General features: G+C 46.3%; 1 protein-coding gene across 7 annotated transcripts in view; it reads right to left on the minus strand.

Annotated features, from left to right (window-relative positions):
* golga2 (golgin A2) overlaps nucleotides 1-16,449 on the minus strand; it is a 122,748-nt gene that overhangs the window by 24,794 nt on the left and 81,505 nt on the right. For all 7 annotated transcript variants that reach the window (XM_070863760.1, XM_070863757.1, XM_070863759.1 and 4 more), the window contains 5 exons: nucleotides 15,470-15,583; nucleotides 13,401-13,625; nucleotides 12,063-12,165; nucleotides 6,946-7,037; nucleotides 3,948-4,089 (listed from right to left, as the gene is read on the minus strand). In XM_070863760.1, coding sequence (XP_070719861.1) covers nucleotides 3,948-4,089; nucleotides 6,946-7,037; nucleotides 12,063-12,165; nucleotides 13,401-13,625; nucleotides 15,470-15,583 — 676 coding nt within the window. The remainder of the gene's footprint in view (nucleotides 1-3,947; nucleotides 4,090-6,945; nucleotides 7,038-12,062; nucleotides 12,166-13,400; nucleotides 13,626-15,469; nucleotides 15,584-16,449) is intronic.

Below are 16,449 nucleotides of genomic sequence, written 5' to 3' on the forward strand. Positions count from 1 at the left end.
GACTGAGACATCGCCCCAACCCTCTTCTCAATCTTCCTCACTGCCATGCTCCACCTCACAGTTGACAAGCTCCCCGCTGGAGTGGAACTAAACTACAGAACCAGTGGGAAGCTGTTCAACCTTCACCATCTCCAGGCCAGGTCCAAGACCACTTCAACCTCTTGTCGTCGAGCTACAGCACGCGGACAACACCTGCGTCTGTGCACACACAGAGACTGAACTCCAGGACACAGTCGATATTTACCGAGGCGTATGAAAGCATGGGTCTTACGCTAAACATCAGTAAGACACAGATCCTTCACCAGCCTGTCCTCGCCACACAGCACTGCCCCCCAGACATCAAGATTTACGGCGCGGCCCTGGACAACGTGGACCACTTCCCTTATCTCGAAAACCTCCTATCAACAAGAGCAGGCATTGACGACGAGATCTAACACCACCTCCAAAGCGCCAGTGCAGCCTTTGGCTGCCTGAGGAAAAGAGTGTTTGAAGACCAGGCCCTCAAAACTGTCACCAAGCTCATGGTCTACAGGGCTGTAGTAATACCTGCCCTCCTGTATGGCTCAGAGACGTGGACCATGTACAGTAGACACCTCAAGTCGCTGGAGAAATACCACCAGCGATGTCTCCGCAAGATCCTGCAAATCCCCTGGGAGGACAGATGCACAAACATTAACGCCCTCGTCCAGGCCAACATCCCCAGCATTGAAGCACTGACCACACTTGATCAGCTACGCTAGGCAGGCCATATAGTTCGCAATCCAGACACGAGACTCCCAAAGCAAGCACTCTACTCGGAACTCGTCCACGACAAACGAGCCAAAGGTGGGCAGCGGAAACATTACAAGGACACCCTCAAAGCCTCCCTGATAAAGTGCGACATCCCCACTGACACCTGGGAGTCCCTGGCCAAAGACCGCCTAAGTGGAGGAAGTGCATCCGGGTGGCGCTGAGCTCCTCGAGTATCGTCGCCGAGAGCATGCAGAAATCAAGCGCAGGCAGCGGAAGGAGCGTGCGGCAAACCAGACTCCCCGCCCACCCTTCCCCTCAACCACTGTCTGTCCCACCTGTGACAGAGACTGTGGTTCTCGTATTGGACTGTACAGCCACTTAAGAACTCATGTGAAGAGTGGAAGCAAGTCTTTCTCGATTCCGAGAGACTGCCTATGAGGATGAGGTGGCGTGGGAGATGGGGTAAGCCTTGCTGAAATGTGTCAGGTAAAGAAAATAAGTCACGTTCAATGCAAAATGTCTACACAATGAAATGTTATCATATTTAGTGTTTTACACATACACAAACTTATGAAATCTATCGCATGCCTTTTCAAGTCTATTACAGTCAGAGCATGCGGAGGATAATCCCAATATAAAAACAGGTCATTAAGCATTGCATGTATGTAAAATCTACTCCAGAAAGTCGAGTGCTAATCATTTGATTGGATAACACCAGGTAACTGGCTTTATCTGGCACACCTGGAGAATCTAGAATTAGGTGGCATAGTCTCAGGATAAGGGATCGGCCATTTTGGACTGAGATGGAATTCTCTACCTCAGAGGGTTGTGGATGCTCAGTTGTTGAGTACATTCAAGCCAGAGATTTGGGCACGAAGGGTATCAAGGCATACGGGGATCGGACGGGAAGAGGCTGAAGATCAGCCATGATCTTATTGAATGACGGAGCAGGCTCGAGAGGCCGTATGGCCTACTCCTATTTCTTATGTTCTGATCAGGAGGATGATCTTCCACCAACATTCGTTGAGACAAGCTTCATAATTTATTGAGCTGAAAAGTAAGCACGGGGAGGAGAGAGAGACTACATTTTTATACCATACCTGCTTGAGCTCAAACTGATCAACGCAAGGTGCCTAATTCTGAATTTATGCTACGAGAGTCTCTTAAAATTTCACCTTCCCACCATAACCAGCAGCATTGCAGATATAGTGTGCTTAGTTCACCGTTGAGCACTTGCCAAAATATGGCTGATGAAGCTCAGACTGTGGTGGTAGTGGTTGTTATGCTGCTTCTACTGTCGATGAAAAGGTTTCATATGTAAGCTGCAAACCTCACACAGCTATATTCTCAGGAATTACTTTTAAATCACTGCATTCAAGTCAGGGGCAAGTAAACCAGCATTTACAAGTGGTTTTAAATGGCATCGTCATCAGGGCCCCAGGAAAAATCACTGCAATTTTATTGTGGAATCTATGAACTTTGTCGACCACTGCCTGCTCCTACTTGACGCTGCTGCTTCTCCAGGTGGCTGAACTCTGCAAGATATCGTGGGCAGCAACTTATGATCGCCCAATAGTTTTGCAAGATTAAGAATTCCCTCCCAGAGTAGAGGTTGATGCCAAGAGCAACATCTCTGCAAATTTGGATGAGGAGAAGGACCGGGACCTGTCTGAACCGGGGGCGCAGCAGGAGGAAGGAAAAGAAAAGGCAAGACTTGGATTTATATAGCACCTTTCACGACCACCGGACGTCTCAAAGCGCTTTAGCCAATTAAATACTTTTGTGGAGTGTAGTCACTGTTGTAATGTAGGAAACGCAGCAGCCAAATTGCGCACAGCAAGCTCCCACAAACAGCAATGTGATAATGGACCAGATAATCTCTTTTGTTATGTTGATTGAGGAATAAATATTGGCCAGGGCACTTCTTCAAAATAGTTGCTATGGGATCTTTTATGTCTACTTGAGAGAGCAGACAGGGCCTCGGTTTAACGTCTCATCTGAAAGACGGCACCTCCGACAGCGAGGGCTCCCTCAGCACTACACTGGAGTGTCAGCCTAGATTTATGTGCTCAAGTCCCTGGAGTGGGACTTGAACCCACAACCTTCTGACTCAGAGGCGAGAGTGCTGCCCACTGAGCCACGGCTGACACTCTGACAGCTGATACATAACCAGGTAACTCTCAAAGGCTTCAGACAGGGCCTTGGTTTATCGTCTCAGCCGAAAGAGGGAAGGAAAGTGTGCCTGTATGAAATGGGTTGAAGGGGGAAGGGGCACTGGAGAAAGTAAGCCAGCATTTAAAAAGGAACCTGTGGGATTGTGTGGTTTTGAATTGCAGCAACAACAACTTGTATTTATATAGCGCCTTTAACGTAGTGAAACGTCCCAAGGCGCTTCACAGCAGTATTGTGATAGAAATTTGACACCGCGTGGAAATTAGCCCCTTAGCGCAGGCTTGGTCAAAGAGGTATGTTTTAAGGAGCACCTTGAAGGAGGAAAGAGAGCTAGAGAGGTAGAAAGGTTTCGGGGAGGGAGTTCCAGAGCATGGGGCCCAGGCAGCTGAAGGCACGGCCTTCAGTGGTTGAGCAACTATAATCAGGGTGCTCAGGAGGACAGAATTAGAGGAGCACAGACATCTCGGGTGGGTGGTGGGGCTGGAGGAGATGACAGAGCTAGGATGGGGGCGAGGCCATGGAGGGATTTGAAAATAAAGATGAGAATTTTGAAATGAAGGCATTGATTAAACAGAAGCCAATGTAAGTCAGCAGTCTACAATGGATTCAAAGTAGGGCCGTTCGAAAATCTTGCCTTGTTTTTAGTGCAGAATCTGCGAATGTCTCACCTTTACTCGATGCTGCTAGTGCTCTGGGTGTGGGCAACCCTGATTATCAGCCCAATATATCAGCACATTATACAGTGTTGCCACCATCTGAGTTTACCTTTTATCTTACTCAAATTTCACTTATTTGAAACCCTTGGCCATCTGAAACATTCTGGAGAGACGATCATCTCAGTCCGATTCTTTTCCATTTTGCACCCCACTTTCTCCTCTGTATAATTTTCAGGTCATCCCCTTTGTTGGAATTTGCTGTATAAAGGTAACGGAACTTCATAATTCTAGAATATCCACATCTCCAGTGCAGTGGGGTTTCAGATAACTGAGGATTGGTTGTGCGTTAAAATAAAACAGTTTAGATCAAACTATTCACGTGGATACCTCTGGATTGTTCGTGCTTGTGCGTTAGAGCTGACATTTGGTGTAGTAGTGCCTGGTGTTGCTGTTTCTGTTCGAAGAACTGCAGAGTCAGTTGATCCCGTTCCTGCTCCAGTTGGCTTAGTGCTGATTTCAGGAAGTCAACCTGGACAACGGATGGAGGGAAGAGACTTTCAGATCAAGAACACACAAGACACCACCTCACTGGTGACAACCATCTGATCTTTCAGCTTAAGACAGTTCCGCCTCAGTTAAATGCAAAAACTGAAAGGATATAATAATTAACCTTTATTTATAAAGCGCCTTTAATGTAGTAAAACGTCCCAAGGTGCTTCACAACAGTGTTACAGACAGATAAATTTGACATCGAGCCACAGAAGAAATGAAGGCAGATGATCAAAAGCTTGTTTAAAAAGGTAGGTTTTAATGAGCATCTTAAAGGAGGAAAGAGTGGGAGAGAGGCAGAGAGGTTTAGGGAGGGAGTTCCAGAGCTTAGGGCCCAGGCAGCTGAAGGCACGGCCACCGATGGTTGAGCAGTTATAATGAGGGATGTTCAAGAGGCCAGAATTAGAGGAGCGCAGACAACTCGTGGGATGATGAGGCTGAAAAAGATTACAGAGATAGGGAGGGGCAAGGCTATGGAGTGATTTGTAAACAAGGATGAGAATTTTGAAATCGAGGCGCTGTTTAACTGGGAGCCAATGTAGGTCAGAAAGCACAGGGGTGATGGGTGATGGGTGATGATGACTTGGTGCAGGTTAGTACACGGGCTGCTGAGTTTTGGATGACTTCAAGTTTACGTAGGGTGGAATGTGGAAGGCCAGCCAGGAGTGAGTTGGAATAGTCAAGTCTAGAGGTAACAAAAGGCATGAATGTGGGTTTCAGCAGCAGAAGAGCTGAGGCAGGGACGGAGACAGGCGATGTTAGAGGTGGAGAAAGGCGGTTTAGAACTCATCTAGTAAAAAGATGATTCAAAATAACAAAGGAGCTCGGATTGTTTCTCCCACATTACTCCTGCCAGTGCTCCAGCCCACACATGACTGGGAAGGATTAAGGAAAATATTCAATGATTAGGGCAGCGTTTTATTCCATTTTCTTGTGTGCACAGGCTAGAGCTTCAGCAGGAGGTATCTCAGGAGCAGAGAGTGCAGTTAATCTCCAATCTCAAATTAACCATCCCCACCCCACAACTCTTCACTGAGTGCTGCAATGCTTCTTGTTGTGGATATCTTCGTAAGATTCTAACCACGTTGACCCTTCAACAACTTACAAGGATTCCTGCTTTAGCAGTGCAGTGAGTTTCCCATCCTCTTAGAGCCATAGATTTATAACAGCTGCAGATAGCGTATAGAGAAACCCAAGAACTCGGAACAGGAAAGAGCTATTACATCCAACAAGCAAGTCACCTTTTTGATAGATTAACCTCACCAACTCACCTTCTCTCACTATATCTCTCAATCCCTTCCTTTACTAGAAATGCATTGAATTTAAATCTAGTTAAAGCTGTAGCCGCCTTAAAACCACACTCATCTAGACTGGTATATGTATATCAGATAAACCAGTTTAAAGGTGGATAGAAGCTTTCATGAGGTAATTTAGTGATGCACGAGCCCTCATGAACCCAGTGTTTAAGAACACACACACATGCGCGCGCACACAGGTAACAACGTCTCGAAAACCGGAATTGTCCGAAAACCGGACATTTTGCGCAAAGCTGATGGAGTCGTCCGGAATTATTGTCCGAAAACCGGACATTTTGAGGCGGCCAAGATGGCGACATCTGGCGAGGGACGAGGAAACGGGTAAAAGCGCAGTGCCGGGGAGCCGCAGGCGGCAAGGTCCGAAATCTGGCAAAACCCGAAATCCAGCAGATTCGGTCGAGGATTCCGGATTTTAGACAAGAAAATCAATAGTCTGAAATCCGGAATCCTCGAACAAATCCGTGCCGGATTTCGGACCTCACCGCTCAAAACCTGGCACGGATTCTGTCGAGGATTCCGGATTTTAGACAAGAAAATCAATAGTCTGAAATCCGGAATCCTCGAACAAATCCGTGCCGGATTTCGGACCTCACCGCTCAAAACCTGGCACGGATTCTGTCGAGGATTCCGGATTTCAGGCTACTGATTTTCTTGTCTGAAATCCGGAAAACCCAAAAACCAGCACAGATTCCGGATTTCTGACATTGTACCTGTACAAAAGAAATTTCCTTGGAATATTTCATCCCATTTCTCCAGATTTACCAATGAAAGCATACTGATGCAGAGTTGCACCCCAAACCTTTCTTTCGCAGTTTTGGTTGTGCTCTTCCAGGGTATTCCGTTTGGGCAGTAAAGTCCTATCAGTAAAAGTACAAGGACCCAGGGATTGGATTGGGTTGGGCTGTTTCTCAGGCAATTTACCTGGTGCAACCTTTTGTACCTTTCTGTGATAATATTTAGCCCTCTAACCTCTTCTCATCTTCTCTCCCAAAGCTTCACAGCCTCAGCCCACTGCTTTGTAACATAGAAACATAGAAAATAGGTGCAGGAGTAGGCCATTCGGCCCTTCGAGCCTGCACCGCCATTCAATGAGTTCATGGCTGAACATGCAACTTCAGTACCCCATTCCTGCTTTCTCGCCATACCCCTTGATCCCCCTAGTAGTAAGGCCAACATCTAACTCCTTTTTGAATATATTTAGTGAATTGGCCTCAACAGCTTTCTGTGGTAGAGAATTCCACAGGTTCACCACTCTCTGGGTGAAGAAGTTTCTCCTCATCTCGGTCACCAGGAGACACAAACGACACCTGCATCCCAGGAAGGACACGCTATCTCATCTCCCTCCCTGGTAGGGAAGTCCTCCCCTGCTCAATGTCCGTCCCCCCCCACCCCAAGTGGTGTGGCTGATCTAAAGACTCAACAGCATGGGGGAGATTGAACCTGTATTCTTTGCTTCCGAGATACCTTCTGCTGATGCTCTAGTTCAACATGTGCTTGAATTGCCCCAAAGACAATCTTACCATTTCTTCTTTACTTTCAAGTTCCTCTGGTATTGTAATGGGGGTCCTCTGAATTCTATCCGGGAGAATGCCATCACTTTCCACCCCATCACCTGGTGGCACAAAGTTAAATAATCAACCTCAACAGGAACCAGTGATAATCGTGTAATAAAATTACACTGGAATAAAATGATCCTTGTTTATGTGGTCTACATAGGAAGAGCAGAAGTTGCTTTACAAACTGGCGCAGGAGCTTTTTGCTCAAATCTGGCTGTCATAATTTTTTTTTTTTTTAAAAAGGAGCTTGCCAATTCCTTGCAACGTAATTTGTGGGATAGCTGTCAATTTCACTCTCCCAGAAATTGGCATTCCCAACTATTTTTCTGGGATAAAGAGGAATAAAGACTTGCATTTATTTAGCACCTTTCACAACCACTGGACATCTCAAAGTGCTTTACAGCCAATAAAGTGTGCTCACTGTCGTAATGTGGGAAATGCAGCAGCCAATTTGGCACAGCAAGCTCTCACAAACAGCGACGTGATAAGGACCAGATAATCTATCTATTTTTATGTTGATTGAGGGTTAAGTATTGGCCAGGACACCAGGGATGACTCCCCTGCTCTTCTTCGAAATAGTGCCATGGGATATTTTATGTCTATCAGAGAGCAGATGGGGCCTCGGTTTGATGTCTCATCCGAAAGACGGCACCTCCGACAGTGCAACATTCTCTCAGCAGTGCACTGGAGTGTCAGCCTAGATTTACGTGCTCAAGTCTCTGGCGTCTCAGAGGTGAGTGTGCTACCCACTGAGCCACAGCTGACAGTCGGCTGTCCAACTCCCCTGGGTGAAGAGAACACCAAATGGAGTCAATTGAAACGGGAGTGCAAGACATCGAGTTCCAGTACCATCAACTTCAGCAAAGTTGGGTGGTAATATAAGGGTGCAGTACAGTTGCAGGTTTCATGAGTCATTCAATATTGCCGGTATAAAATTAACCAGGCAGTTGTTGGAGTGTACTATTTTGAAAAGATTTTCCATGTCCAGTATTAACTTGTAGCCATCTCCACCTTTCTGCACAGCACCGTATTGCACCATCATCTGTACAAAGACACTTTTCTAACCTCCCTTTCAATTCATTTTATGATTAAATTTGAACACTGACGTTATGATCTCACTAACCAGTGAAAGCAATCTATCATTAGTTACCTTAGTATTTCTCTGGTACAATCTCTGCTGACAGCTATAATATTAGTGGGAGTTGTGTACAGACCTCCAAACAGTAGTAGTGATGTTGGGGAGGGCATCAAACATGAAATTAGGGGTGCGTGCAATAAAGGTGCAGCAGTTATAATGGGTGACTTTAATATGCACATAGATTGGGTTAACCAAACTGGAAGCAATACGGTAGAGGAGGATTTCCTGGAGTGCATAAGGGATGGTTTTTTAGACCAATATGTCGAGGAACCAACTAGAGGGGAGGCCATCTTAGACTGGGTGTTGTGTAATGAGAGAGGATTAATTAGCAATCTCGTTGTGCGAGGCCCCTTGGGGAAGAGTGACCATAATATGGTGGAATTCTGCATTAGGATGGAGAATGAAACAGTTAATTCAGAGACCATGGTCCAGAACTTAAAGAAGGGTAACTTTGAAGGTATGAGGCGTCAATTGGCTAGGATAGATTGGCGAATGATACTGAAGGGGTTGACTGTGGATGGGCAATGGCAGACATTTAGAGACCGCATGGATGAACTACAACAATTGTACATTCCTGTCTGTCGTAAAAATAAAAAAGGGAAGGTGGCTCAACCGTGGCTATCAAGGGAAATCAGGGATAGCATTAAAGCCAAGGAAGTGGCATACAAATTGGCCAGAAATAGCAGAGAACCCGGGGACTGGGAGAAATTTAGAACTCAGCAGAGGAGGACAAAGGGTTTGATTAGGGCAGGGAAAATGGAGTACGAGAAGAAGCTTGCAGGGAACATTAAGACGGATTGCAAAAGTTTCTATAGATATGTAAAGAGAAAAAGGTTAGTAAAGACAAACGTGGGTCCCCTGCAGTCAGAATCAGGGGAAGTCATAACGGGGAACAAAGAAATGGCGGACCAATTGAACAAGTACTTTGGTTCGGTATTCACTGAGGAGGACACAAACAACCTTCCGGATATAAAAGGGGTCGGAGGGTCTAGTAAGGAGGAAGAACTGAGGGAAATCCTTATTAGTCGGGAAATTGTGTTGGGGAAATTGATGGGATTGAAGACCGATAAATCCCCAGGGCCTGATGGACTGCATCCCAGAGTACTTAAGGAGGTGGCCTTGGAAATAGTGGATGCATTGACAGTCATTTTCCAACATTCCATTGACTCTGGATCAGTTCCTATGGAGTGGAGGGTAGCCAATGTAACCCCACTTTTTAAAAAAAGGAGGGAGAGAGAAAACAGGGAATTACAGACCGGTCAGCCTGACATCGGTAGTGGGTAAAATGATGGAATCAATTATTAAGGATGTCATCGCAGTGCATTTGGAAAGAGGTAATATGATAGGTCCAAGTCAGCATGGATTTGTGAAAGGGAAATCATGCTTGACAAATCTTCTGGAATTTTTTGAGGATGTTTCCAGCAGAGTGGACAAGGGAGAACCAGTTGATGTGGTATATTTGGACTTTCAGAAGGCTTTCGACAAAGTCCCACACAAGAGATTAATGTGCAAAGTTAAAGCACATGGGATTGGGGGTAGTGTGCTGACATGGATTGAGAACTGGTTGTCAGACAGGAAGCAAAGAGTAGGAGTAAATGGGGACTTTTCAGAATGGCGGGCAGTGACTAGTGGGGTGCCGCAGGGTTCTGTGCTGGGGCCCCAGCTGTTTACACTGTACATTAATGATTTAGACGAGGGGATTAAATGTAGTATCTCCAAATTTGCGGATGACACTAAGTTGGGTGGCAGTGTGAGCTGCAAGGAGGATTCTATGAGGCTGCAGAGCGACTTGGATAGGTTAGGTGAGTGGGCAAATGCATGGCAGATGAAGTATAATGTGGATAAATGTGAGGTTATCCACTTTGGTGGTAAAAACAGAGAGACAGACTATTATCTGAATGGTGACAGATTAGGAAAAGGGCAGGTGCAAAGAGACCTGGGTGTCATGGTACATCAGTCATTGAAGGTTGGCATGCAGGTACAGCAGGCGATTAAGAAAGCAAATGGCATGTTGGCCTTCATAGCGAGGGGATTTGAGTACAAGGGCAGGGAGGTGTTGCTACAATTGTACAGGGCCTTGGTGAGGCCACACCTGGAGTATTGTGTACAGTTTTGGTCTCCTAACCTGAGGAAGGACATTCTTGCTATTGAGGGAGTGCAGCGAAGGTTCACCAGACTGATTCCCGAGATGGCGGGACTGACCTATCAAGAAAGACTGGATCAACTGGGCTTGTATTCACTGGAGTTCAGAAGAATGAGAGGCGACCTCATAGAAACGTTTAAAATTCTGACGGGGTTAGACAGGTTAGATGCAGGAAGAATGTTCCCAATGTTGGGGAAGTCCAGAACCAGGGGACACAGTCTAAGGATAAGGGGGAAGCCATTTAGGACCGAGATGAGGAGGAATTTCTTCACCCAGAGAGTGGTGAACCTGTGGAATTCTCTACCACAGAAAGTTGTTGAGGCCAATTCATTAAATATATTCAAAAAGGAGTTAGATGAGGTCCTTACTACTAGGGGAATCAAGGGGTATGGCGAGAAAGCAGGAATGGGGTACTGAAGTTGCATGTTCAGCCATGAACTCATTGAATGGCGGTGCAGGCTAGAAGGGCCGAATGGCCTACTCCTGCACCTATTTTCTATGTTTCTATGTTTCTATATAGGTTGTTGGAGAGCTCACAGGGGTAATTTTGCAGGGTGAAAAGGTAACTAATGATAGATTGCTTTCAACTGGTTAGTGAGATCGTAACGTCAGTGTACAAATTTAATCATAAAATGAATTGAAAGGGAGGTTCAAAAAGTGTCTTTGTACAGATGATGGTTAGCATGTGAAATTCTTTGCCACAAACCAATGTTGAAACAGCATCATAAATTACTTCAAAAAGGAATTCGACAGTTGCTGGTAAAAATATAAATATAAAAAAAGGTATGTTGCGAGCAGCAACATGGAATTGGCTTAGGGGGCTCATGTGGGAAAAAAAAGCCCATTACCGTGCTGTAAACTCAATAGAGAGAGATGCACTCGTACATTTGTAAACATTTTCTTGATGCTGTTTTCCCCTTCGGTGCAACGAAGGTTCACCAGATTGATTCCTGGGACGAGAGGGTTGTCTTATGAGGAGAGATTGTGTAGAATGGGCCTATACTCTCTGGAGTTTAGAAGAATGAGAGGTGATCTCATTGAAACATACAAGATTCTGAAGGGGATTGACAGGGTAGATGCTGAGAGGTTGCTTCCCCTGGCTGGAGAGTCTAGAACCAGGGCAGTAAAGTGGAGTTGAGGCCAAGATCAGGGCAGTAAAGTGGAGTTGAGGCCAAGATCAGATCAGCCTTGATCTTATTGAATGGCAGAGCAGGCTCGAGGGGCCGTATGGCATACTCCTGCTCCTATTTCTTATGATCTTGGTTGGGGGGCATGAAAACTGACATTGGCGCAGGTTGCCATGCCAACTCTCCGCCACAGAATGGTGCCTGGGCACCAAGGAGCGAGAGGTGATGAAATAACAAAACAGGCTGAATAACAAACTCGTGTGTGGTACCCAACCCTTTTAATTAAAGCTTTTTTTTAAAACCCAAGAGCGACAGCTCACACATACCTTGTTCAAAATAATTTATATTAAAAAAAATGGAATAGCAGTACTTCCAGAATTATTACATTTTTTTTTTGCTTCTTGTCTTGATGTGTGTTATCTGGAACACTTGCTCAATAACAATCCCGAGTCTTGGAGGTTTCAAATTATAAAGCAAGTTCACGCACCAATTGCACACTATGAGCCCCACGACTAAATGGAATCAAACAGAGGGGGCTTGGGGAGCGACAGGACCCGACGTGGGTTGGAGTCCCCAAGCCTTGGTGAACAAACAGCTTACAACTGGGGATGAAGTCTGCGAGGAAAAGCGGCTTTTAAACGAGGCTAAAAATGAAAGGCTCAGCTTCCCACACCTTCTACACGAAACTGTGGACTGATCTCGTTCAGCTCCGCTGTCAGTGTGTTGATCTGTGCCCGCAGCTCTTCGTTTTCCTTGATCAACTGTTCCAGTTGCTCCTGTGGATGGACACATTTTATTATTGGGAGTAACTGCGGAGACATGCTCCAAGTCATGACCTTCTGCCCCCTTCCTGTCCTCCACCACTTCAGAAGTCTATGCTGGCAGAAATGCGCAGTCTATTCCGTTCTTCAAACATTAAGGGGGCGAAATTGGGCGCCTTTGCACCGCCCGTTAGCGTCCCCGGGGGGGGGCGCGTAAATGGCTTTGCGGCCGGGTGCGGCACGGACATCGACTCCCGCAAAATCCGGTAGGAGTTTAGCGGCGGCGCTACGGCGTTGTGCTCCGATCTCCTTCGCCTGGAGATCGTGACGTCATTGCCGTGCACATCGCCCCGGATCTGAAATTGACTTCCGGCCCCTGCAGTAGCGGCAGGCGCAAACACCGGTAGCTGCAGGAGGAGTGGATCGGGCGGCTGACAGCTTCGGGGGCGACGATTAATGGCGAAGGACCCGAGGTAAGTTTAAAAAAAAAAACCTCGGCTTTCTCGTTCCAGTTTTTTTTCACGGGATCCTGCCCGCGATCGATCAGCCCGGCAACTCTGCTCGAGTGCCGGGTTGATTGCACGGGATCACGGCTGCCTTGGTAGGCTACTTTTGGATGGCTCAGCCCTTTAAGGGAGGGAAGGAGCCATTGAACGTGCCAGCGGTGCACGGGCCAGTCTCCACCCCACCTGCTGCCGATTGCTCTCCAAGAAGGAAATCGTGGGCGCCTGGTGCTAACTTTTCAAACTTTTATAAATTAGTACCCCAAACATGGCGATAGTGAATTTCTCCCCCGAGATCTCGTTCATCAAATTTGACATTGTTTAGTTTAAATTGGTTGCATCAAATTCTGAAATGGAACGTGGAAGGCAGGAGTGGCTGCTTGGCCTGTTCCCACTGCTGCTTTCGCATATTCGCAATTCCAGTTTCACTTTCTTGCTTTCAAACTTGCTATATCATGAAAGGAAACTCATTTTGCCACTATTCGTTCTTGCCCGGTATTGCGATAAAATTTCATTAAGTGTTGAATACTGTAGAACTGGCATTATGGGGTCAGTACTCCCAAATTAATGGGTGGAACGTCATGGGGATCGTGCCCACGACGTCCCAATATGCTCTCCCGGGAGATGAAGCTCCCTGCTGGCATCACACATCCAGAAAATTACATGTCTAAGTTAAGATTCACTTAAAACCCCCAAGATAAGCAGCTCTCTCTCTCTCTCTCTTCCCGAATGACCCTTCAATCTCACCTTTGTCACCACAAGGTCCTTCTGATGCAACTCGATGTGGACCTTCCCTTGTACCTCCTCGTGCTGCAGCCGGTCCATGAGATGCGTCTGCAACAGGTTCTGTTTCTGCAGCTCCTCTCGCTCGCCCACCAGCTGCTGGTAGGCTGCCGTGTACTGTTGTAGGTGAGTATAGAATTGATCCCTCTGCCCCAGCAAGGCCTGAGCTTCCTGCGACTTCAAGTCAAGCTGTGGAAACACAAGTGGCATTGAAACGTCAGCTGAAACAACTAAAACAGGAGCGCTCACACAAGCAGAGAACGCGGTTCATTGTAACAAGGTGCTGCTCGCTGTCTTCATGGCGGTCAAGGGGTCAAGCAAAGCACGGACTTCAAACTCTGTTGGGTGTCCTCGCTCAGTTTTTAGTCGAGGCCGCTAGGCTAGGCACCATGGGGCGGGAGCCAAAGGAGATTCCCCCTGTGCACTATGGGTGAAACAAGCACACACTCCATGTTGGATGAGAAAGTGGGAAACAAGAATTAGTGTCTTGCCCCATTTGGATTGTGCATCTTTGTAACTAATCATTCACTGATGACAGATGGCTATAGAGGAGGCAGCTCATATCATCCTGGCTGCAGAAGCAAAAAGGAAAGGGGGAGTGTCACCGTTCAGGGCAATCACGATGGGCTTTATGGGCCGGAGCACACCTCCGGAGCACGCCTCCAACCCAGAAAAAAATCGGAACCTAACTGCTGGTACCTGGTCTTCGGAGACTTCAGCGTACACCTGCGTAAAGGCCCATGGATCCCAGCGGCGCAGCCGGTTCGGAGGCATCCCTGGGATCACGTGGGCCAAGTCCTCCCATCAGAAAAGTGGATTCCTCATACGTTGATGGCGATTGCATTTATGAATGGAATCTGCATCAGCATATGAGGAATCCCCAAATAATTAAATAACTTTTACTACTGCAATAAAAAATAAATGTTCCTATTTGCACATTTAAAAGTCCCTTTAGTGAAGCATTTACAATAAAAATTAAATTTTTTTGAAAACTAATTTTAAATATTTTAATCCGGGCCAAAACTTACAAACTAATTTTGAATGCACGTGGATGATTTTTTACTTTACAATTTTTAATTTAACTTTTCTATTAACCCTTACGCTGATGGAAGCAGGTCCTACGCCTGCTTTTACCAGGCGTAATGTTTTTGTGGACATTTGTTGGGCAGTAGTTCGGCCCAACTCTGCACCAGCAAAAGTGATTGTTGGGTCGGTCTGCACGATCTGTCATGGCAAACCTTGACAGATTGCAAGTTCCGGGTTTTTGTGCATGCGCAGTACCTGTGGAAACCCGGGACTTGCGAGGTTTTTTGTAAGGCTTATGACGGCCTAAGCTCTGGGCACGCCGTCATCGGCCCTGCAAAATCCGGGCCATTATTTTAAAATGTAACAAACTTTTCTTCCACTTCCTGACACCTGCTACTGTTTAATATTCTACTTTCTATACGCCATTTTTTGCGCATCCTTCAGGAGTAGACAAGATGACTTTTTCTGAATGTAATAACTCAACCTGTTAGCACATTTATTTACCTTTCTACAATGCAAGAAAATACATAGACATCTTATATATTAATTTGCTTCTACAGTTCAAGGTAGACGTGATCATCCTGACTTGATGTCTGACACAGTGTGCCGATATTGGACAATCCACAGTTAATCTTTACCCTCATTCCTCAAACACCTTCCAAGCTGTCGGAATCGAAAACTCAATACCCTTCCGAAAGAGAATGCCTTTGTTCTGCGGCGCAGTGCACATTAGTTAACATGTCCTTCTTTTGTGGGGGAAATGTTCAGCGTATCACGAAGAACATGCTCCAGTTCCAAAGACAAACTGTGCACTCGAAGGTGTAAAAACTGAAAAGATCGACCAGGCTCATGAATAAAACTTGTATAGGAGCAGAGTGCAATATAGCAGGCGTCTTGGTACGAGCAATCCCGCAAGTGAAACCACAACTGGGGTAAGAAGCACACAATGTAACACAAGAGTTGACAAATGTCACTTGACATTTTCGCACTTTGGGAGGAATCAATACCTTTTCTTTCAAATCCACCACGTCCTCCTGCAACTGTCCTATCCTCCGAGCCACCTCCTTCTTGGTGTGCTGTTCTGACTGCAATGCGCTGGTGAGCTCCATGTTCTCATTGGTCTGTGGACATAGTTAGTGGAGATTAGACATAAATTAAACCCAGCAAGGCCCTGCAGTCCTTCACAATCCCCGTGTAACATGGTACAAAAATAGTGCGTCCTCATTTGCATAATTTGCTAATATAGTCAAATAATTGCTTCCAAAAGGCATGCGAAAATTAGCATTTTGATTTATATATGGAGTGGAGCTTGGAGCTATGGAATGTGCGCATAGGGACTAAGGATGCAGTGTTTTGAATGACAAAGCTTGGGACTGTTGAGGTCAGAAGGCCAGCTTGAAGAAAGGTGAAGGAAGGAGTGGAACAGGGATGACGATAGAAGCATTGACTAAGGTTTAGGCGGGAGGGGGAGGGGTAGGAGCAGATAATGCTGTGGAGTTGGAAGAACGTGGTCTTGGTAACAGAGTAAATGTGGAACAGAGCTCAGATTTAAGAAGTTCCGCACCACCTAGCAGTCTGTGGCGGCAGTCGGACAGGCTGGTGAGTCCAAGCCAGAAACATACAAATGCCAGCAGGAGCCAAACAGGCTGCCTTTAGTTTTGCTGGGAATGGTTCGGAGAAAGTTTTGGCTCATCGCAGGTTCTGATGTTAGACAGACGGTTGGAGAGTGTAGCAACCACTGTTGGATCCATAGAGTCCTAAAAAGATACTGCTCTGCGTCGTCAGCATATCTGTGGAATCCAACCCATCATTTCAAGTTGGCATCAAGGGGTTGCGTGTAGGTGGCAACAAGGATGGGACCACGGATGGATTCCTGAGGTATACCAGAGGTGACCATGCAGGCAGAGGAGGATAAGCCATTGAAGGTAATGTGGTGTCTATGTTACACCAGGTATGAGAACGAGTAGACATGACTGGCATGCAGTGG

This window comes from Pristiophorus japonicus, chromosome 20, assembly GCF_044704955.1.
Source record: "Pristiophorus japonicus isolate sPriJap1 chromosome 20, sPriJap1.hap1, whole genome shotgun sequence".
Taxonomy (NCBI): domain Eukaryota; kingdom Metazoa; phylum Chordata; class Chondrichthyes; family Pristiophoridae; genus Pristiophorus; species Pristiophorus japonicus.